This window comes from Orcinus orca, chromosome 3, assembly GCF_937001465.1.
Source record: "Orcinus orca chromosome 3, mOrcOrc1.1, whole genome shotgun sequence".
Lineage (NCBI taxonomy): Eukaryota > Metazoa > Chordata > Mammalia > Artiodactyla > Delphinidae > Orcinus > Orcinus orca.
Window position 1 is genome coordinate 16,821,722 of NC_064561.1, and position 22,211 is coordinate 16,843,932.

At 47.8% G+C, this 22,211-nt stretch overlaps 1 protein-coding gene across 3 annotated transcripts in view; it reads right to left on the bottom strand.

Moving 5' to 3' along the window:
• The window catches only part of ADAMTS2 (ADAM metallopeptidase with thrombospondin type 1 motif 2), a 247,008-nt gene that overhangs the window by 92,024 nt on the left and 132,773 nt on the right, over positions 1-22,211 (bottom strand). For all 3 annotated transcript variants that reach the window (XM_012538326.3, XM_049708447.1, XM_049708446.1), the window contains one exon: positions 1,866-2,068. In XM_012538326.3, coding sequence (XP_012393780.2) covers positions 1,866-2,068 — 203 coding nt within the window. The remainder of the gene's footprint in view (positions 1-1,865; positions 2,069-22,211) is intronic.

Here is a 22,211-nt window from a genome sequence, read left to right on the forward strand (position 1 = left end):
TAAAGTGGTTTCCTGAGTTCTGTGAACCGTTCTAGCAAATTATTGAACTTGAGGAGCTGGTTGGTAAGAAGCACAGCTGACAACCTGGGAGTTGAGCTCGACATTTGAAGTGGGGCCCATCTTATGAGACTGAGCTCTTACTCTGTGGGATGTATGCTAATTCTGGTGTGAAGAAACAAGTAGTTTACCAGGATTCAGGACTCTCGAATGCCACAACCAGTCCTTTTGTCCACTGGGTTGGAGGGCAGTATAATACTTGGGGAAAGACATATATTTTGAAGGCAGACAAGATTTTATATCTACCAATTTTATAGTTCGTGTGAAGATTTCCAAAGATAATGCATGATAAGTGACTAGCACAAGCCTGGCACACAGATTCACATATTAAGAGCTCAATATTTGTAGCCATCATGGTATTATTATTACTATTATTATATTAAAGGTACTTTTCAAAAATAAGTGAGATTAAGTGTGATAACACTCTCCAAAATAAAATAACATCTGCAAACAGACTTCGGCCCTGCTTTGCAGATGAGATGGCTGCATTCCAGAGGGTCAGTGACTTACCTAAGGCAGGTGGAGAGGAAGACAGGCCGGCAGGCAGGGGTTTACTCCTGGTCCAGTGACCAGCTCATTCATATCCTCCTTCTTGCCCCTGACCTATCTCTTCACTAGGGCTCTGGGAGGTCTTGCCCAAGGATCAGCTGAATTCCCAGGGGCTCACCATGGCCCAGGAAGCAGAGCTGAGAACCAGGCCAGGAGTAAATGTCCTACCCCCTCACTGCTCGCCACCAGCTGGACCTCTGGAGGACCCAGTTCACTGACAGGCTGGGGAGCAGCCCTGCCTGCTGTAGAGCCCCCTATCCCCTGGGTTTCCCTGCCCACCTCCAGCCCCCTACAAGCCCAGGCTTCCTTCCACAAATCCACTCCTCCCACAATGCTGGGCCCACAGCGTGTCCTGGTTGCAGGCCCACTGCATCTCCCTCCAACCCCTAATATTCTCCCAGCAGGGCTCAAATGAGGCACCAGGCAGTGAGGGGCAGGATCTCCACACCACCCCGGGCAGAGGCAGGAACTGCATTTTCTACAAGGTCAGCATCCTATACCTCCTGGGGTGGAAGGGGCTGGAATGAGGGGAGGGGTAACAGCTTAATCTCTCAGGATTGGGTAGACAGGGCAGGTGTCCCGTGGTGCCACAGGAGGCTTAGGTGGCACCCAGTCACCCAGTTAAGGAGCCCAGCCTCACAGGGAGAAACGGATGTTCTCTTCCATCTTCACTTCCTCTAACTACCTCAAGGAGAAACCTCGGATGGGTGTCGGTCTGTCTGTCCTCCTCTCTAACACACACTAATCTCCCATTTGAATATCGCGGGCTGTGGTGCAGACCCGGCAGAAGGCAGGACTGTCTAGCTGGATTTGAATAACATCGCTTTACATTTTACTTCTAGGTTACCTTTACAATAAAGCGAGGTTGCCTTTGTAAATAATTTTAAGTTTTAAAAAAAGTCAGTTGATTTACAGGAAAATACACAACCTATACCATGTGGGTATGATGAAAAATTAAGAAAACTGGTACACAAATGACAAGTTTCTGGAAAGCTGCCTTAGCATGTAAACAGCCTTGCCAAGTCAGAACCACCCCCCTCCACCCGCCCTTTGCAGAGGAGAAAACTGAGGTTCAGCAAAATCGATGGGAGGGTCACTTTTTCTCACCTGTAGACCCAGACAGCCTCCCTGTGACCATGTCACTCACCCCCAGCTCCACCAGGAAACCGTGGCAAGCACAGCTGCCCTGGCCCACCTGCACCCCTAGCCTCCCAGCCCCACCCCCAGTGCCCTGCCCCTGTCACCCCACCCCCACTCACAATGTTCATGAGGGTGAGCAGGTACTTCTGCACATGCTCCTTCCCGTGGAACTGGACCACAGAGTCATCCGCCCCCAGCAGGACCTCGATGTTGTAGTCGTCGTCGGCAGCATGTCTGCGCACCCTCTGCCTGGAGCTGTTGACTCGCTCCTCCAGGATGCCCAGGGCACGGCTGAAGCTGTCCAGGCTGCCCGGGAAGATCCCTGGAAGGAGAGAGGACAAAGCCTGTAGCAGCAGCCCAGGCTCACCAGGGACACCGCAGCAGGACAAAACCCCACTCAGATGCAACTCGGCACCTGCCAGGTGCCAGCTTGGCCATCAGCTTGTCATCATCACAGCACCCTAACTGAGGGCATTTCTGTCCCCATTTCACAGGAGAGCAAACTGAGGTTCAGAGAGGGCAGCAGTGATGTACCAAGTCAGTTCAGACCCAGCAGCATGCAAATCCACAGCTCGGCCATCACAGAGGCCAGGTTTGGCACCCAGCAGTGAACAGAGAGGGTGGGAAGCTGAATGGGCAGGGTGGACTCTTTTCACCCATTCACACACTCGCACACTCCCCAAGGGCCACCCAGTGCCAAAAAGCTGGTCTCCCAGGCTGGTCTCCCCATTTATAACCGGGGAAACTGAGGCCCAGCCCAGGTGGTATGTGTTTCACAGTGTCTTTTCAGACAGCTCCTCTTCTGGAACTTTCTGCTCAGTCCCTGGTTGGAGCTAGGTCCCTCATCTCTGTGCCAGGCCCACCCACTCAACTCCTGGGTTGGGGCCAGGCCATGGGTGACCCCGACCCCAGAACTGTGCCTGCCCCTGATGCCAAGTGCCAAAGAGATGAAAGGTTGCCTGACTGAATCATGCAGGAATCAGGATGAGCCCCTCTTATGACAACTCCCCCACAGTCTGCCTGGCAGGGGCTCACTCCGTCCCCCACAGGCTAAACACCTGGCTCAGAGCGGGGCAGACCATCTGGGGCATGGGGCCTTAGGGGCCACAGCTGAGGGGGCCAGGGGCTGGATCGCATCAGGCCCAGGACCCCAGGATGTCATTGCACCATCTGCAGGGCTGCAGCATCTGTCTCAATCCCCTTCTACTTTCCCACTGGGCCTGGAGCCCACCATGGTCCAATCCTGGCCCCTACCTCTCAGGATTGCAGTTGAGCTGGCCAGGCCGACCTTCAGCATTGCTGGCAGCCCCAGACCACACTGTTCAATTAGTCCCAGTGCCAAAGCCTCTGGAAGCCCCTCACAACCCTGCGCTGGTCTATGTGTCCACGCCAGGTCCTTGACCCCAGGGTCCTGCCCCTCCTTGGCACTCCTGGTAGGGCGAGGAACAGGTGTGTCTCAGAGACTCTTGCCCTGGGAAGGACCTAGGACCTCAGGTTATCATGACATCACCAAAGAGTCTTCCAGAACAATTCTTCTCACTTGTCCCCTAAGCTCTTTTCCACGGTCTCCTCTGGAGGCACAGTGAGGCAGCCAGGCCCTCCGAGTATGTCTCCTCATCCAGTGCTGACAACAGGCCTCTTTGATGTGCGTTATTGCCTCCATTTTACAGACCAGAAGACTGAGAGAGCTCCCCAGCCAGCCAGAAGCTCTCTTCTTTACACCTGCTGTCTGTTAGGTTTCAGGCACAAACCTGCAACCTGGCTATGGAAGGAAAAGTGGGAGTGAAGGAGCAGCAGAGGGGGAAGGGCTGCACAGAGAAGAGGAATGGGCTAGTGCCAGGGCTGAGCATCTGCTGGCATTCCTTACCTCCTGGGGTCCTTGTGCCCCCCACCCCAGCCCTGTAGTCCCCCATGTCCCCCCCATATGCACAGGCACACACACACTCCACACACACGCACACACATGCACACGGCAGGCACTGCCCAGGACCACTCCAGGGAGAGTGCCAGTGCAGAGCTCATCCTTCTGCTGTGCTGTCTGGAGGTAATTCAGGGCCATCCTTGCTGCTCCCAGGGGAAACATCAGCTACTTAAACCTGACAGTGGGTTTGAGGAATTGCTACTCTATTTTTACACATTTATTTCTTTGCATTTTCAACAAGCAGGGACAGCTCACCTTCAGAACCACCTTGGGAAGCAGAAAGATGGTAATTTCCATAAAAAGCTCTTCCCAGGGAAGAGGCTGGATGTTACCCCCTGCCCCTGTCAAGCCAGGGGTCACTGACAGGTGGTCCCTGAGCAAAACCAGACCATGGGGGTGCCTGTTAGGGCCATGTGGTGTTTTTTAAATACCGTATTTGGTTGACAGTATTTCAAAATTTGGAGATTTCATGTTAAAACCTAGAATAGCCAGCTTGTCTGAGAAATTAAGAAATGGAGTCACTGTAGAGGGGGAGGGGAGTTTACACTGAGCTGTGGAGTGACAGCCATGCCTGGAAACAGGACACAGGGGCCCGCTGCCTGGCCTGCCGCCCTTGCTGCCCACTTAACCTCTGAAGGCATCAGAGTGTGCCCCCAACCCTAACCCAAGAAGTCACCGTGCAGTGACTCCTCTTGACATTTTCTGGGGGAGGGAATGGGGCTGCCACCAGGCCAGGGCTGGCTAGGGTACATCTTGTAGCTGCTTCTGCTGAACAAGCTCAGTTTTTTGTTTTTTTGTTTTTTTTTTTGCGGTACACGGGCCTCTCACTGCTGTGGCCTCTCCCGTTGCTGAGCACAGGCTCCGGATGCGCAGGTTCAGCGGCCATGGCTCACGGGCCCAGCCGCTCCGCGGCATGTGGGATCTTTCCGGACCGGGGCACGAACCCGTGTCCCCTGCATCGGCAGGCGGACTCTCAACCACTGTGCCACCAGGGAAGCCCGCAAGCTCAGTTTTTAACTAAATTGTATGTTACAAGCCCATTAAAAACAGCAATGTTTTCTAAGAATGCATTAGAAATGTTAATTTCACCACAAGCATAATTATTGTTATCATTATTATCTCGAGCATGATAATTTTAGAGGGTGGCTTGGACATTATGTTCTAGAACACCGCCCCCCCCCCAAGGCCCAGCCCCTGTAGAGATGTGTCCAAATCCAAAGTAAAGTGCAGATGAAGGGAGGAAGACAGGGCCGCTCGGGGCACCTTGAAGGTGACAGCCCCACCCTACAGTTGGGTCCCTGGAAGCCCAAGCCCTGCTCAGGCCTGGCAGGACGTAGGAAACAGCTCCAAGGTCAGCAGGGTCTGCCAGGCACCCAGACCTGGGGCCACATGAGTGTTGATGGGACCCAGCAGCCAGGCTGTCGTTCCACCTTGTCATTCTTGGATGTCTCCTGAGTCTCCCTACAATGGGCCCGATCCTAAAGGCTAGGCCACGCAAAGATCCCAACCACACTCTGGTTCTAGCGGGCCTATCCCTCAGGCTGAGTCCTGCTCGGGTTCTCAGCTGGCTGCCTAGTGATTCTCTGAAACCAATCCCAGCCTTCAGGGCCTGTCCACCTGCACTGGGCTGCCTACTTGCTCTAAAGGCCTCAGTTCTTCTCGGTCCCTCAGACCTCTCTGTCACCCTCCCCTCCTCCCCCTGGAGCTCTTGCATGCTTGTAACTGACCCACTAACGAGCAGCTGGCACTGCCCATCTCCTGCTGAGGTGGGAGGACAATGCTGCCCTGGCTCCTGACTCAATCGCCCTCTGTGCACAGCCTCCCCACAAGGAGAAGCCGCTGGTCCCCCCTGGGTGGCTGATCCATGGTAGATGGGAGAAGACTGGACCCCGGCAGGCCGAGGCTTCCCTGAGCGGAGGTGTCTATGGCAGGACCCTATCTTCTCAATGGGTAACCGCAGGGATTTTAGTTCCTGGCATTCCCTGTGCTGGGGAGACCTTTCTGGACTGTTCATGTCTCAGGCAAAGGATGACACAACAGGAAGCTTCCAAAAGCTGTCCCTCATTTTAGAGTCTCTACAGCGGGTCGGACAGAATTCCTCAAAGAGTCAATAACAGTCTGTGGAGAGGACGGAATAGGGGAAGCAGAATTGCATCCAGGGCATCCTGAAGTACCTGCCCTCCAGGGGAATAAGTGGGTCACAGCAGCCACAGCCCCTGAATCACACGCCCCTGCCGGACCCTGCTGCCCCTGCATCTGGGGGCAGGGTGGGGCATGTGCACAGCCCCTCACAGTAACAAACCTCCACTATGTCCAGCAGCCATCTGATCCTCACAGCAAACGGGAGGCTCCGCACTATCCTCATTACTGTCCCCGTTTTAGCATCAAGGAACCCCAGGAAGATTAAGTGACTCAGACAAGTCACACCACAGAGAAGGGGCTGGAACCCAGCCCAAATCATGTCATCCAAAGTTGTTAATGTGCCCCAGAGGGACCTGTGTACTTCACCAGCACCAAGGGATGGTGTGGGAAAACTGAAGCTGATAGAAACAAGCATGTTTATTCCCGAGAAGAGAAACCCCAGGGACCTGAGTCTGTAAATGCCATGGGAGCATCATGCAGCAAGTGCTGGCTCTGTAGGTTCAAGGGTGCCTGGGTGTTTGCTGTCCCTGTGCAAATCCCACGCCCAGGCCTTTGCTGCACTGGCCTCTCCTAGGATGTCCTTTCTGCTGCTGCTCCAAACTTAACCTTCCTATTGTTAGGGGAACCACTGACCAAAACTGCCCACCCTGGCCAGGTAACCATTTGCAAAAAATTTCTTTTTTTTTTTTTTTTGCGGTACGCAGGCCTCTCACTGCTTTGGCCTCTCCCGTTGCAGAGCACAGGCTCCGGACGCGCAGGCTCAGCGGCCATGGCTCACGGGCCCAGCCGCTCCGCGGCATGTGGGATCTTCCCGGACCGGGGCACGAACCCGTGTCCCCTGCATCGGCAGGCGGACTCTCAACCACTGCGCCACCAGGGAAGCCCTGCATGAGATGTTTTATGACAGGAGGTCCTGGTAAGGAACACAAAACTAACAGGCCACCACCAACTGGAAGAATTTGGGAAAGGTCAAAAGGAGATGCCAGTCCATATGTCCTCCCAACCTCTCAGATTCCTCCTCGCTGGAATCCATCTTGGCTGAGCGATGCATGGGCCACCAGGAAGGACCCTGAGTCAGAATGATTGGCCAGAGACAACCCAGAAACTAATTCCATCACCGTAAAACCTGAGACTGCGAGCCACATAGCAGAACAGCTCTCCTGGGTTCCCTTACCCTGCTGCTCTCCACCGGGCTGCCCCTTCCCAATAAAGTCTCTTGCTTTGTCAGCATGTATGTCTCGTCAGACAATTCATTTCCGAGTGTTAGACAAGAGCCCACTCTCGGGCCCTGGAAGGGGTGCCCCTTCCTGCAACACTATCAGGTCCAGCAGAAGCCCCCCCCAAAAGGTCTAGAGGGAAGGGGACCTGCAGCCCTTGGTGCCAGGGACCCACTGCCTCCTGCAGTGGACTCAGATGTGTTGGTCCCCCTCTGCCTCCCCGCTCAGGGCCAGCTGCACACCGACAAGGGGAGGAGGGGCACGGAGCCTTGAGACGCCACTGCTCAGTGATGGGAAAGATTGCTGTCCCCTCTTCATGGAATGATCTTCCCCTCATTCCTCACTGGGCTTCCTCCCTTTCATCCTCCAGGTGTCAGCTGAAATGTCCCCTCCTCAGGGCAACTTGCCTTATTTCATTCTAAATTAAAATAGACTCTCCCTTCCCCCAGTGTCTTCCTTCATGGAACACACCACCATTTGCAGTTCGAATGTCATTTGTGAATTTACTTGGGCATTATCTTTCCTCCACTTGAGTGGAGGGCCCCTCAGAAGACAGGGGCCCAGGGTCTTGTATGCCTCGGTGCCTCACAGATAATCGCAGGGCTGTGAGGGGTAGGAGCCAGTGCAGAGATACAATGGGAGGGAGCACAGGGCCAGCAGTGGGGAGGCGGAGGGTGCCCTTGGGAGCTGGGAGCTGGACTGGAAGGAGAGGCAGGTACAGCAGGGCCAGGAAGCCCAGGCTGGGGGCGGCAGAGGGGGGGGCAGCAGGAGCAAAAGTCAGGTGGCTGGCAAAGGAGCAGGAGCTGGCACAAAATCCTGCTGTAAGTTACTTATACAAGGTGTAACTACAACAAAATTACCCAGGAGGAGTTCAGACAAACAGGGTGAAGAGAGAGTTACCATGTAATTGCCAACAAAAAGAAACCAGGCATAACTACATTCATGAGATAAAATATAATCCAAGACATTAAGGGTACAAACTGATAATTCATTGAGAAGATATAAAAGATATGAACTTTTTTCACCTAACAGAGCTTCAACCTGATACAAAGAGAAATAGGCAAAGCCACAGTGCTATGTGCTTTTTAATACATCTATTCAAGAAAGAAACAGATGAATTAGATAAAACATTAGGCAGGATTTGCATTACTGTAGAAGATTTGAATTACTAAAGCAACCTAATGTTTAAGCCCAACAACCATAAAATGTGTCCTGTTCAAGCACGTGCAGAACAAGTTCCAAATCTGACTGTATGTTAGGACAAAAAGGAAACTCAAAAATCATGTCCACAGCTGCTACCATAGAGCAAAATCAGAGAAAACAAGGAGGACCCTCAAACCCTAAACACCAGAAATTAAAAACACAGTTCTAATAAGCCTAGACTAAATAGAGAATATACACACTAACTGTTGGCTCAAGTAGAAAACCTGAATAAACCTTAGAAGAAATGGAAAAAAGCAGTCAAAGAAAAGCCCAGAATGTTTTATAGAAGAGTTTTACCAAACCTACAAGAAATAGTTAATTCTCATCTTACATAGAATCAGTATGCAAAGATCAATACCTTTCTTGTACATAACAGTGACCAGCTAGGAAAGAGAACGGGAAAAGAGGATTATTGACTATAGGAACAAACCCTACAAAATATCTAGGTATAAACAAAAATAAGGAATGTATGAAAACTACACAGAGAGTAATAAAATATAGTCAACGCTCTCCCTCAAAACAAAAGAAGACCTCAGTAATTGGAGACACAATGACACTATCCTGGATTGCAGGTTGACTCTCCTCCAAATTAATCTATAAATTTAACACAGTCTCCATCAAAAAACTGTTAAAATCCAACAGAATAATTCCAAAGTTCAACTGGAAGACTACATATGAGAGAATAGCCAGAAAAAATATTAAAAAGGAATAATAACAAGGAGGTATTTACCTTTCAAAATTTCAGAAGACACTACAAAATAACATTAATTAGATCACAGTGGTACGAGTGTCATGAAAAGACAGATTTTGGAACTGAATACAATGTCTAAACACAAATCCAAGCATAGGAGGGACCTTGAGTAAAAATGGTGCATTGAACACATACATCTAATTTTGCTCCTCCCTGGAACCCCATTACAACTTTAGAAAAGGTATGATTTTTTTTTTTTAATCACAAGCCTACACGGACGGGGGAGAAGGAGAGGAAGAAAATAACAGAACTGTTGTAAGCTGGAAAGCAGGTGGCCATGTGGCGATGGACTTAGTATATCTGAGAAGCTGGCCAAGACTCTTCCAGTCTGTACTGCAGAATCCTCCAAAGGCACCAAGTACCTCTGGAAGTGGGATGATGGGTGGATTGAAATAAGGACTAGCTGATGGCCAATGCCAAATCCCCTCCCCACACCCTGTGTCCCAGTAACAGCCCAATAACTAACACTGCATTGGTCTGGAAGCTCATTCTCTCGCAAAAAGGTGGAAAAGAAGGTTTCTGGGCTGCAGGCACCAGGTGTAGTTGAGAGCACAGGTACCATGCTAAGAACAGGAAAATGAAATGAATGCTGAGACACTAGCCCACAATCCACTCCCAGAACGTTGGTAGTCAAGCCTTTACCCCTCAGGCAGGAAGTTGGAAGGAGGCTTCTCTAGGGAATCTGACCAAAGAACAAAAGGCAATATTACTGTCCATGGTTCCCCCAACTACCTGCATCAAGCTCCCAGTCACCTCTTTTGTTGCCCAACTTTACAAAGGAGCAGCCAGCCCAAGGATCTCCAGCTCTCTGGGATTAGTCCCAGACTCAACAGATGGAGACCAAGATACAACACAACAATCAAAATGAGGAAAATGGAGGAAAAAAGACTACCTAGGAAGGTGGGAAAACCTATCATTAGTGACCCCTGAGAGGTAGAAGGAAATATCGCATTCACTAAACAAGAACAAAATGAGAACAATCAAAAGGGTTCTTTGAAATTAAAAACATTTCAGCAGAAATAAAAAAACTTAATGAAAGGATTAGGAAGACAAAGTTGAAAAATCTCCCAGAAAGTAAAACAGTAAGACCAAGAGACTTGAACCATCAGGAAAAAAGATAAGAAAATTGGAGGACCAGACCAGAGGTGTATCATCCATATACTAGAAGCTCCAAAAAGAAAGGAGAGGGACTTCCCTGGTGATGCAGTGGTTAAGAATCCACCTGCCAATGCAGGGGACACGGGTTCGAGCCCTGGTCCGGGAAGATCCTACGTGCCATGGAGCAACTAAGCCCATGCGCCAAAACTACCTAGCCTGCGGTCTACAGCCCATGTGCCACAACTACTGAAGCCCCCGCGCCTAGAACCCATGCTCCACAACAAGAGAAGCCACCAAAATGAGAAGTCCACGCACCGCAACGAAGAGTAGCCCCCACTCGCTGCAACTAGAAAAAGCCTGCGCACAGCAACAAAGACCCAATGCAGCCAAATATAAATAAATAAATAAATAATTTTTTTTAAGAAAAGGAGAAAACAGAAAGGAAAGAATTAACGAAATTACTCAAGAAAATTTCCTACAACTAAAAGGTGCTCCCAGACTGAAAGAGCCCAGTTAGCACCCAACTCAGCAGATGAAAACAGACCAGCACCATGGCACATCATCATGAAATTTCAGAACACAAGGAAGTTTCTACAAACTTTCACAGAGAATAAGAGGGGGCCGGGGGAAGCAGTTACAGAAGAGGTCACAAAGGATTGGAAGCAGAATGGCTGTAGACTTCCCCAAACCAGCATTAGAAGCAGGAAAACAATAGAGCAAAGCCTTCAAAATTTCTATACCCAGACAAGTTCTCAACAAGTATGAAAGATATCTCCAGACAAGTAAGTTGTCTAAAGTTTTATCTGTCCAGCACCCCTTTGAAGGTACTGAAGGATGTGCTCCTTCAAAACAAAAGAGGTAACCAAGAAAGTGGAAGACTAGAGATAAAGGAAATCCAACACGAGAGATGAGGAGGGAATCCCCTGGAGGATGGTGAAAGGTGATCCCAAGGTGGCAGCTCTGCAGCAGCTGTGGAGGGCAACTGAGCCTCACTGCAGCAGTGTGACCCAGCATATGGACTGTCATCACCAAGACCCCCTTCCATCAGGCTGTCTTCTTAACCCGAGGACAGAACGCCCAGGAGAACTTGGGCCAGCTTCTCATCAGTACTTGGCTTGTCTTGACCATGTACTAACGAGGGTCTCTCCCCTCAGGCTCTGCTGAAAACACGCATATCACTCACAGAAGTTTCCAGCTTTTCCCTGAGAGCGGGAGGTAGACCACGGTGGGCTCAGATATAGAAAGGACAGAGCAGCCCACTCTCACTGACCGGACTTCTGCTGCATGTCCAGCACCTGGTCTACACCTCGGTCTTGCCAGGCACCCGACTGTGGAGAGCCCACTGTTTCCCAAGACTCACTCATGACCTTGCTCATGAGTTCCCCAGAAAGGGCCTTGTCACCTCCCAGAGAAGCGGAAGTCAGACCATGACCCAAGACTGCTCCACTCACCTCCTCCTGGAGCCTCTGCCCAGCGGAGACAGTGTTGCCCACTCCTTGCATGAATGGTGTGTGCTTGCCCTTAGTTTTAATATTAATCACCTTTGGGGGGGTGGAGTCAAGATAGCAGACAAGATAGCGGAATTCGTGTCTCCGCACAACTAGGGCACCTACCAGGCACCAGTGGGGGACCATGGACACCTAAGGGGGTGGGAGGAACCCCCAGTGACCGGGTAGGACGTGGGCCGTGGTGGTTAGTGAGGGAGGAGAAGTGGAGTCGGGATGGGACTGGCACCCCTGAGGGGTGGCTGGGGGGAGGGGAAGGGATCCCACGCCTGAAGGGGGAAATTGGGGGAACACTGGGAGGGCAGAGGATCAAAAGGGAGCGTGGCCAGATTTCCCCTGCCCACTTGGGCCCCTGGGAGCCTGCTGAGATCCAGGGCCTGATCCAGGCCCACCTAGGTCCCGTCCAGCCACGCGGGTCCTGAAGGAGTGGGAGGGAGGGAAAGGGGAGCAGAAGTAAAGGCCGGCGGCTACAGGACTGGCACCCCTGAGGGGCGGCTGGGGGAGGGAAGGAGTTCCTATACCCAGCGGGACCCACCCATGGGTAGGGGTCCAGCAGGGATGAGGGAGACCCTGGGGGAGACCATGTGGGGGGGCGGAGGAACAGAAGAGAACACGGCCAGCACTTTCCCTGCCCACTTAGGCACCAGGGAGCCTCCTGGGCTCCAGGGCCTAAACCTCTGCCCTCGGAGCCTCCCTCCTGCCATGCAGAGTCCAAGCCCCGCCCCTACACCCCCACCCAGGGCCCTACCTCTACACTCGGAGACCCCCTCCAACACGCTGGGCCTAAACCCCACCCACACACCCTCACTCAGGGCCTTACCTCCAAACTCCAGAACTCCACACTCAAGAGGCCCTCCTTAGGAGGTGCTGCCTCTCCCCTTCCACACAGGTCCTAACCAGAGGCGCTGCCCCATGCTTGAACATCACTGGCCTAGGCCCCGCCCCCAAGGCCTTTTCCTGCTGGTTGGGTCCTGAGCCTAGGCCCCGCCCCACACTCAAATGTCACCCCCCTGCCTAAGTTCCACCCCTAACTAAACGCCCCCCATAGCCAAGGCTTTTTTTTCTTTCTTTCTTTTTTCCTCTTTTAGATTGGGGTTCTGTTTTACCATGTTGATTCATTTATATTTTTGTATTTCTAATAAATCTTTTATTTTTCTAATTTTATTTTATTCCTTATACTTTGTTATTGTTCTGCTCCTTTTGGCTTGTTTCCCCCCCCCCACCCTTATTTTTTCCTTTTTCTGTTGTGGTTTTATTTTACCTTTTTGCAGTTGTTTCAATTATATTTTTATTTTTCCTAATATATTTTTTATCTTTCTAATTTTATTTTGTTTCTTATTCTTTGTTATTGTATTGCTCCTTTTTTTTTTTTTTTTTTTTTTTTGTAATGCCATACAGCTTGTGGGATCTTGGTTCCCAAGCCAGAGGTCAGGCCCAAGCTCCCGTGGTGGGAGCTCCAAGTCCAAACTACTGGACTAACTGAGAGCCTCAGACCCCAGGAAATATTAATTGGAGTGAGGCCTCCCAGAGGTCCTCATCTCAGCAACAAAGACCCAGTTCTATCCAACTGCCTGCAAACTCCAGTGCTGGATGCCTCAGGCCAAATAACCAGTAAGACAGGAATACAGCCCCACCCATCAAAAAAAAAATGAAACAACAAAAAAGTATGTTACAGACGAAGGAGCAAGGTAAAAACCTACAAGACCAAATAAATGAAGATGAGAAAGCAACCTACCTGAAAAAGAATTCAGAATAATGATAGTAAAGATGATCCAAAATCTTGGAAACAAAATGGAGAAAATACAAGAAACATTCAACAAGGATCTAGAAGAACAAAACAGCAAACCAACAGCGATGAACAACACAATAACTGAAATTAAAAACACTCTAGAAGGAATCAATAGCAGAATAACTGAGGCAGAAGAATAGATAAGTGAACTGGAAGATAAAATGGTGGAAATAACTGCCAGGGAGCAGAATAAAGAAAAAGAATGAAAAGAATTGAGGATGGGGACTTGCCTGGTGGCACAGTGGTTAAGAATCTGCCAATGCAGGGGACATGGGTTTGAGCCCCGGTCCAGGAAGATCCCACATGCCACAGAGCAACTCCGGGAAGTTCCCACATGCCACAGAGCAACTAAGCCCATGCATCATGACTACTGAGGCTGCACTCTAGAGCCTGTGCTCCACAACAAGAGAAGCCACCACAATGAGAAGGCTATGTACTGCGAGGAAGAGTAGCCCCCACTCACCACAACTAGAGAAAGCCCTTGTGTAGCAATGAAGATCCAACACAGCCAAAAAAAATTGTTTTAATAAATAAATTTATAAAAAAAAAGGAATTGAGGACAGTCTCAGAGACCTCTGGGACAACATTAAATGCACCAACATTAAAATTATAGGGGTCCCAGAAGAAAAAGAGAAAAAGAAAGGGTCTGAGAAAATATTTGAAGAGATTATAGCCCAAAACTTCCCTAACATGGTAAAGGAAATAGCCAATCAAGTCCAGGAAGAACAGAGAGTCCCATACAGGATAAACCCAAAGAAAAACATGCCGAGACACGTATTAATCAAACTATCAAAAATTAAATGCAAAGAAAAAAATATTAAAAGCAGCAAGGGCAAAGCAACAAATAACATACAAGGGAATCCCCATAAGGTTAACAGCTGATCTTTCAGCAAAAACTCTGCAATACAGAAGGAAGTGGCAGGACATATTTAAAGGGATGAAAGGGTAAAACCTACAACCAAGATTACTCTACCCAGCAAGGATCTCATTCAGATTTGATGGAGAAATCAAAATCTTTACAGAAAAGCAAAAGCTAAGAGAATTCAGCACCACCAATCCAGCTTTACAAAAAGTGCTAAAGGAACTTCTCTAAGCAGGAAACACAAGAGAATAAAAAGACCCACAAAAACAAACCCAAGTCAATTAAGAAAATGGTAATAGGAACATACATAGTGATAATCACCTTGAATGTAAATGGATTAAATGCTCCAACCAAAAGACACAGACTGGCTGAATGGATACAAAAACAAGACCTTTATATATGCTGTCTACAAGGGACCCACTTCAGACCTAGGGACACATACAGACTGAAAGTGAGGGGATGGAAAAAGATATTCCATGCAAATGGAAATCACAAGAAAGCTGGAGTAGTAATACTCATATCAGATAAAATAGACTTTAAATTAAGTCTGTTAAAAGAGATAAGGAAGGACATCACATAATGATCAAGGGATCAATCCAAGAAGAAAACATAACAATTATAAATATGTATGCACCCAACATAGGAGCACCTCAATACATAAGGCAAATGCTAACAGCCATAAAAGGAAAAATTGACAGTAACACAATAATAGTGGGGGACTTTAACACCCTACTTACACCAATAGACAGATCATCCAGACAGAAAATAAATAAGGAAAGACAAGCTTTAAATGACACAACAGACCAGATAGACTTAATTGATAGTTTTAGGACATTCTACCCAAAAGTGGAAGAATACACTTTCTTCTCAAGTGTACACACAACGTTCTCTAGAATAGACCACATTTTGGGTCACAAATCAAACCTTGGAAAATTTAAGAAATTGAAATTGTATCAAGCATCTTTTTTGACCACAATGCTATGAGATTAGAAATCAATTACAGGAAAAAAAAAACAGTAAAAAACAAGTACATGGAGGCTAAACAGTGAACAGCTAAATAACCAAGAGATCTCTGAAGAAATCAGAGAGGAAATCCAAAAATACCTAGAAACAAATGACAATGAAAACACAATGATCCAAAACCTATGGGATGCAGCAAAAGCAGTTCAAAGAGAGAAGTTCATAGCAAATCAAGCTCACTTAAAGAGACAAGAAAAATCTCAAATAAACAATCTAACCTTACACCTAAAAGCAACTAGAAAAAGAAGAACAAAGAAAACCCAAAATTAGTAGAAGGAAAGAAATCATAAAGATCAGAGTAGATATAAATGAAATAGAAACAAACAAAACAATAGCAAAGGTCAATAAAACTAAAAGCTGGTTCTTTGAGAATATAAACAAAATTGATAAACCTTTAGCCAGACTCAACAAGAAAAAAGGGAGAGGACACAAATCAATAAAATTAGAAATGAGAAAGGAGAGATTACAACTGACACCACAGAAATACAAAAGATCATAAGAGACTGCTACAAGCAACTATATGCCAAAAAAATGGACAACATGAAAGAAATGAAAAACTTCCTGGAAAAGTACAACCCTCCAAGACTGAACCAGGGAGAATTAGAAAATATAAATAGACCAATCACAGGTAATGAAATCAAAACTGTAATTAAAAATCTTCCAACAAACAAAAGTCCAGGACCAGATGGATTCACAGGCTAATTCTATCAAACATTTAGAGAAGAGTTAACACCTATCCTTCTCAAATTCTTCCAAAAAATTGCAGAGGAAGGAACACTCCCAAACTCATTCCATGAGGCCACCACCACCCTGACACCAAAACCAGACAAAGATATCACAAAAAAAGAAAATTATAGACCAACATCAGTGATGAACATAGATGCAAAAATCCTCAACAAAATACTAGCAAACAGAATCCAACAGCACATTAAAAGGATCGTACACCATGATCAAGTGGGATTTACACCAAGGATGCAAGGATTCTTCAATATACGCAAAACAATCAATGTGACACACCATATTAACAAATTAAAGAATAAAAACCATATGGTCATCTCAATAGATGCAGGAAAAAGCTTTTGACAAAATTCAACGGCCATTTATGATAAAAACTCTCCAGAAAGTGGGCATAGAGGGAACCTACCTCAACATAATAAAAGTCATATATGACAAACCACAGCAAACATCATTCTCAATAGTGAAAAACTATTTTGTTCCTCTAAGATCAGGAACAAGACAATGATGTCTACTCTCACCACTATTATTCAACACAGTATTGGAAGTCCTAGCCACAGAAATCAGAGAAGAAAAAGAAATAAAAGGAATACAGATTGGAAAAGAAGTGAAATTGTCACTGTTTGCCAATGACATGATACTATACATAGAAAATCCTAATGATGCCACCAGAAAACTACTAGAACTAATCAATGAGTTTGATAAGGTTTCAGGATACAAAATTAATGCACAGAAATCTCTTGCATTCCTATACACTAACAACAAAAGATCAGAAAAAGAAATTAAGGAAATAATCCCATTTACCATCACAACAAGAAGAATAAAATACCTAGGAACAAACCTACCTAAGGAGGCAAAAGACCTGTACTCAGAAAACTATAAAACACTGATGAAAGAAATCAAAAATAACATAAACAGATGGAGAGATATACCAGGCTCCTGTATTGGAAGAGTCAATATTGTGAAAATGACTATACTACCCAAAGCAATCTACAGGTTCAATGCAATCCCTATCAAATTATCAATGGCATTTTTCATAGAACTAGAAAAAGAAATTTTACAATTTGTATGGAAACACAAAAGATCCCAAATAGCCAAAGCAATCTTGAGAAAGAAAAACGGAGCTGGAGGAATTAGGTTCCCTGACTTCAGACTATACTACAAAGCTACAGTAATCAAGACACTATGGTACTGACACAGAAAGAGAAATATAGATCAGTGGAACAAGATAGAAAGCCCAGAGATAAACCCACGCACATATGGTCACTTTATCTTTGATAAAGGAGGCAAGAATATACAATGGAGAAAAGACAGCCTCTTCAATAAGTGGTGCTGGGAAAAATGGACAGCTACATGTAAAAGAATGAAATTAGAACACACCCTAACACCATACACAAAAATAAACTCAAAATGGATTAAAGACCTAAATGTAAGGCCAGACACTATAAAACTCTTAGAGGAAAACATAGGCAGAACATTGTATGACATAAATCATAGCAAGACCCTTTTTTACCTACTTCCTAGAGTAAGGGAAATAAAAACAAAAATAAATAAATGGGACCTAATGAAACTTAAAAGCTTTTGCACAGCAAGGGAAACCATAAACAAGATGCAAGGACAACCCTCAGAATGGGAGAAAATATTTGCAAATGAAGCAACTAACAAAGGATTAATCTCCAAAATATACAAGGAGCTCATGCAGCTCAATATCACAAAAACATACAGCCCAATCCAAAAATGGGCAGAAGACCTAAATAGACTTTTCTCCAAAGAAGACATACAGATTGCCAACAAACATATGAAATGATGTTCAACATCACTAATCATTAGAGAAATACAAACCAAAACTACAATGAGATATCATCTCACACCAGTCAGAATGGCCATCATTAAAAAATCAAGAAACAATAAATGCTGGAGAGGGTGTGGAGAAAAGGGAACCCTTTTGCGCTGTTGGTGGGAATGTAAATTGATGCAGCCACTATGGAGAACAGTATGGAGGTTCCTTAAAAAACTAAAAATAAAACTACCATACAACCCAGCAATCCCACTACTGGGCATATACCCTGAGAAAACCATCATTCAAAAAGAGTCATGTTCACTGCAGCTCTATTTACAATAACCAGGACATGGAAGCAACCTAAATGTCCCTCAATAGATGAATGGATAAAGAAGATGTGGCACATATATACAATGGAACATTACTGAGCCATAAAAAGGCATGAAACTGAGTTATTTGTAGTGAGGTGGATGGACATAGAATCTGTCATACAGAGTGAAGTAAGTCAGAAAGAGAAAAACAAATACCGTATGCTAACGCATACATATGGAATTTAAAAAAGCAGTACTGATGAACCTAGTGGCAGGGCAGAAATAAAGACGCAGACATAGAGAACGGACTTGAGGACACAGGGAGGGGGAAGGGTAAGTTGGGACGAAGTGAGAGAGTAGCATTGACATATATACACTACCAAATGTAAAATGGATGGCTAGTGGGAAGCTGCTACATAGCACAGGGAGATCAGCTCAGTGCTTTGTGAGCACCTAGAGGGGTGGGATAGGGAGGGTGGGAGGGAGGGAGACGCAAGAGGGAGGAGATATGGGGATATATGTATACATACAGCTGATTCACTTTGCTGTACAGCAGAAACTAACACAACACTGGAAAGCAATTATACTCCAATAAAGATGTGAAAGAAAATAATATTAATCACCTTTGATATTCATTTATATGTAAATTTTAAATAGCTGATCAAATAATAAAATAGTGAGTAAACTGGATGACTTGGTAAATGGTGGAAGTGGAGCAGGTGTGGACTTCCTGGCAATCTGGCAATACTTACTCAACAATGTGTAAGAACCTGATAGCCCAATAATTTCACTCTACATCCTAAAGACACAGGGTGTCCTTAGGATATCCCAGTCCCCTCCCTGTACTTACCCTTGCCCCATGGGCAATTTTTCTGTCCCCTGGACTAGGCACGCAGATGGTCAAGCTCACACAGGTCTCTCAGGAGGCAACTGAGAGCTGTTCATGGCAATGTTGTTTGGGTATGTTGGGGGGAGTTGGAGGCAACCTGGGTGTCATCAGTGGGCAAGAGAGGCAAATGCGGCATGTGCACTCCACACAGTGCTACGCAGAGGTTTGAAGTTTGACATCCACATAGACAGATGGATCTTAGAAACAGAGTCAGAATGAGATACAATGCAGCACCATTTGTCAATTAAAAACACTGTCAAAGACCAACACTGATTTTGCTAAAATATACACTAACAAAAGGATACCTTTTGATCACCTTAGAATGGTTGCTCATTGCAAGGGAAAAGGAGAGAAAGCTGGTTGTGGAGATAAATGGTTTCTTTTTTTTTAATGATGTTGGGACAACTGGTTAGATAAAGGAGAAAAAGGTCAAACCCTGGCTTCACACCTTAAGCAAAAACCAGTTCCTGGCCGATTGTTGACCTGGGATGATGAAAATGAAGTCATAAAATTGCTAGAAGAAAGTTCAGCTAAATGCTTTTTTATGATCTCCGTGTTAGGCAAACTGTGAACTCCAAGGCCAGTGCACTTTCCAGGTCCCCCTACGACTGCCCATTGCCCATGAGCAGTTTTCACACGCCTGGCCTCTGCTGGACAAGCACATGGGTGGATGGGTGGGTGTGCTGAGGGCCCTGCTATGTGGATGAGAACAAATTACTCTCCCTTCCCCAGTGCTCAGGCACCCCTGAAGCTCGAATCCCTACAACTGCCCTGCAGAGCAGAAACGGCCGTATTGTGAAGAACGGGAGAGTGACACTTATGGAACTAGACCAGGGTCAGAGGCAAGCCCAGCTCTCCTTCCGCAACCAGTGCAGGCCCCTGCAGGGGCAGTGGACCGGGCCCAGGGTCCTGGGCACCAGCAGCCCATAGAAGTACCCTGGCACCTCCACCTAGGGGAGGTCATCTGGAGGAAAGTCATCCTATTTATTAACGACAGAGAAACAAGCCCTCTGTGACTGCAAATTCCCCTAAAGATGATCATTAAGATAAAATATGTTTACATAGAAGCATAATTAGGACACAGCAAAAGCCCTGTTTGGAAGCAGGCTGTCTCTTTGGAGGCTCTGGGAGCAGAAAGAGACTCAGCCCCACGGGGGCCATCAGCACAGAGCCCCACTGGTGAGCTTTATTAAAAGAAGCTCATTAGGATTATTTCATCCCAGCCCTTTCTAACTTTATTACCAAATCGGAATTAATTTTTGCAACTCTGGCAGCCAGTATCATTTTTATGACTTGAGGTGGAAAGGAGGAGGGGGAGGGCTGCTGGGGCCAGGCCAGCCCCTCGGCACTCATCCATCAGGGCCACACCAGTAACAGCTGCACCGAATCTGAGACAAGAGCTGGAAGATGCATAAATTGTCTGGAGTCCAGGCTTGCTAGAAGGGTAACTTCTAGCACCTCCAGGGGGAAATGGGAGCTCTTGAGAAGGGGAAAGAAACTGCGCCCAGGGAATGCCCTCCCAGGGATGGGGCAATGATGCTACTCGGTGGTGGACATAAAACACCTGGCCTGCCCAGCACCCCCCTTCCCTGCTGGAGATGAACAGAGCCACCTAGAGCTGTGCTGCATGGTGACCCGCCCCTTCTCTGGGTGCTGCTCCCTGATTTTCCTTTGGTGAACCACTCCCCCCTCCCAGTTCACATGGCTCAGGGGGAGCCAACCCCACTGTACCCCCAGGTCCAGGAGCGCCCACATGGCCCAGACTGGCCAATGAACCCCAATACGAAGCATTTGTTGGAGTACCTGGGAAGACACCCTCTCCTTTCTCTCTGCTGGGATTGCTGTGGTGTACAAAGTGGGCCAGGGGCTGCTGGACACCGCTTCCTCCCAGGAGAAGCAGAGCTGAGAGATGAAGGGAACAGGTGATACCCCTTAGGTCCCTATTTCAGCTGTACCTGAAGCTGATATACCCCTGGATTCTCCAGCTCTTTGAGTCGATTCATTTGGATTTCTGTCTTGAAACTGCAAGAGTCCTGACATACACACACACATCTCATGCACTGGCCTAAGCTAGACACCAGCTTTTGGTTTTGTAGCCAGAGTGCCCTCAGACTGTTAGTATCACATGGTGCTGCCCTGTTGCACCTCCTACTTTTAGAGCGACCCCATTGTAGATGGGGCAGAGAAAGTCCACTGTGAATTTAAGGTATGTGGCCGAGAGAAAGGGGCCAGGATCTGGTTCAGCCCTCCACAGATACGTGTCCTTGGGAAGTGAGGGTGCCTGCAGAAGTGTTGAGGCCACTGAGGTTAGACCCAAACCGGCGGAGCCGCCTGAATGGCCAGGAGCTCCTTGCAGCGGGGCCTGGGGCCTGCCGTCCTCAGCCCTCACACAGCCTTGGCCTGCCCTATACTCCCGCACCAGCTGAATGGCCTAGGCTCCTCTGCACCTGCTCGCCCCCCCCGCCGACTCATGCTCCAGCCGCCTTCTGAAGCCCACCCAGCCCCAGGGACACATGAGGTCTCCTTCAGTAACCAGGCCCCTGGGGTCCGGGGACTAAGAGTCCTTCCCTGGTGAGCTCTTGCACACGGCCAAGGCAGGCAGGTCCCTAAAACCGGCCTCAGCCTCCAGGGCACCAAAGTCCTTTCTGCGGCAGTCAGCTGAGGGAAGGGAAACTGCCCCTGAGTTACCTCTATACTGCCTCTCACCAGCACTCAGCAGCCAGATGGCGGGATACAATGGAGAGGCTGGCAGATCGTTTAATGAAAATATTTACTGTGAACTTCAGAACAAAACACAGACACCCACAGGTCCCGACAGAAGGGAGGATTCCCTGGGATTTCGCTTTGAATGTAGGGGAAGTGAGAGGCTGGCAAGTGGGGCGCTGATGGCCAACGTCGAGGGGCCACGGTCCTCATGGTTTCTGTGTCCAGGCACAGCTTGTACAAGTGCGTCACTGACAGGGAAATCCCTGTCGTCAGCCCCACACGCATTCCAGAGTCCTAGATTTGGACATTCAGCGACCTCCTAGGCATCGCTCCCTGGAAGGCCCTCAAGCACCCCACACTCAGAATTCCAGGACTGAATGCCTCCTCCACGCCCCACCCCACCCCTTCAGTTGCAGTGCCCACCTGGGGCCATGGCACCTGCAGGGCACCAGGCCCACACCAGGATCAGGGACTGCTTCTCCCGAACCCATACAGTCGGCTCCATCCTCATCCTAAGCGTCTCTGAACCTGCCCCC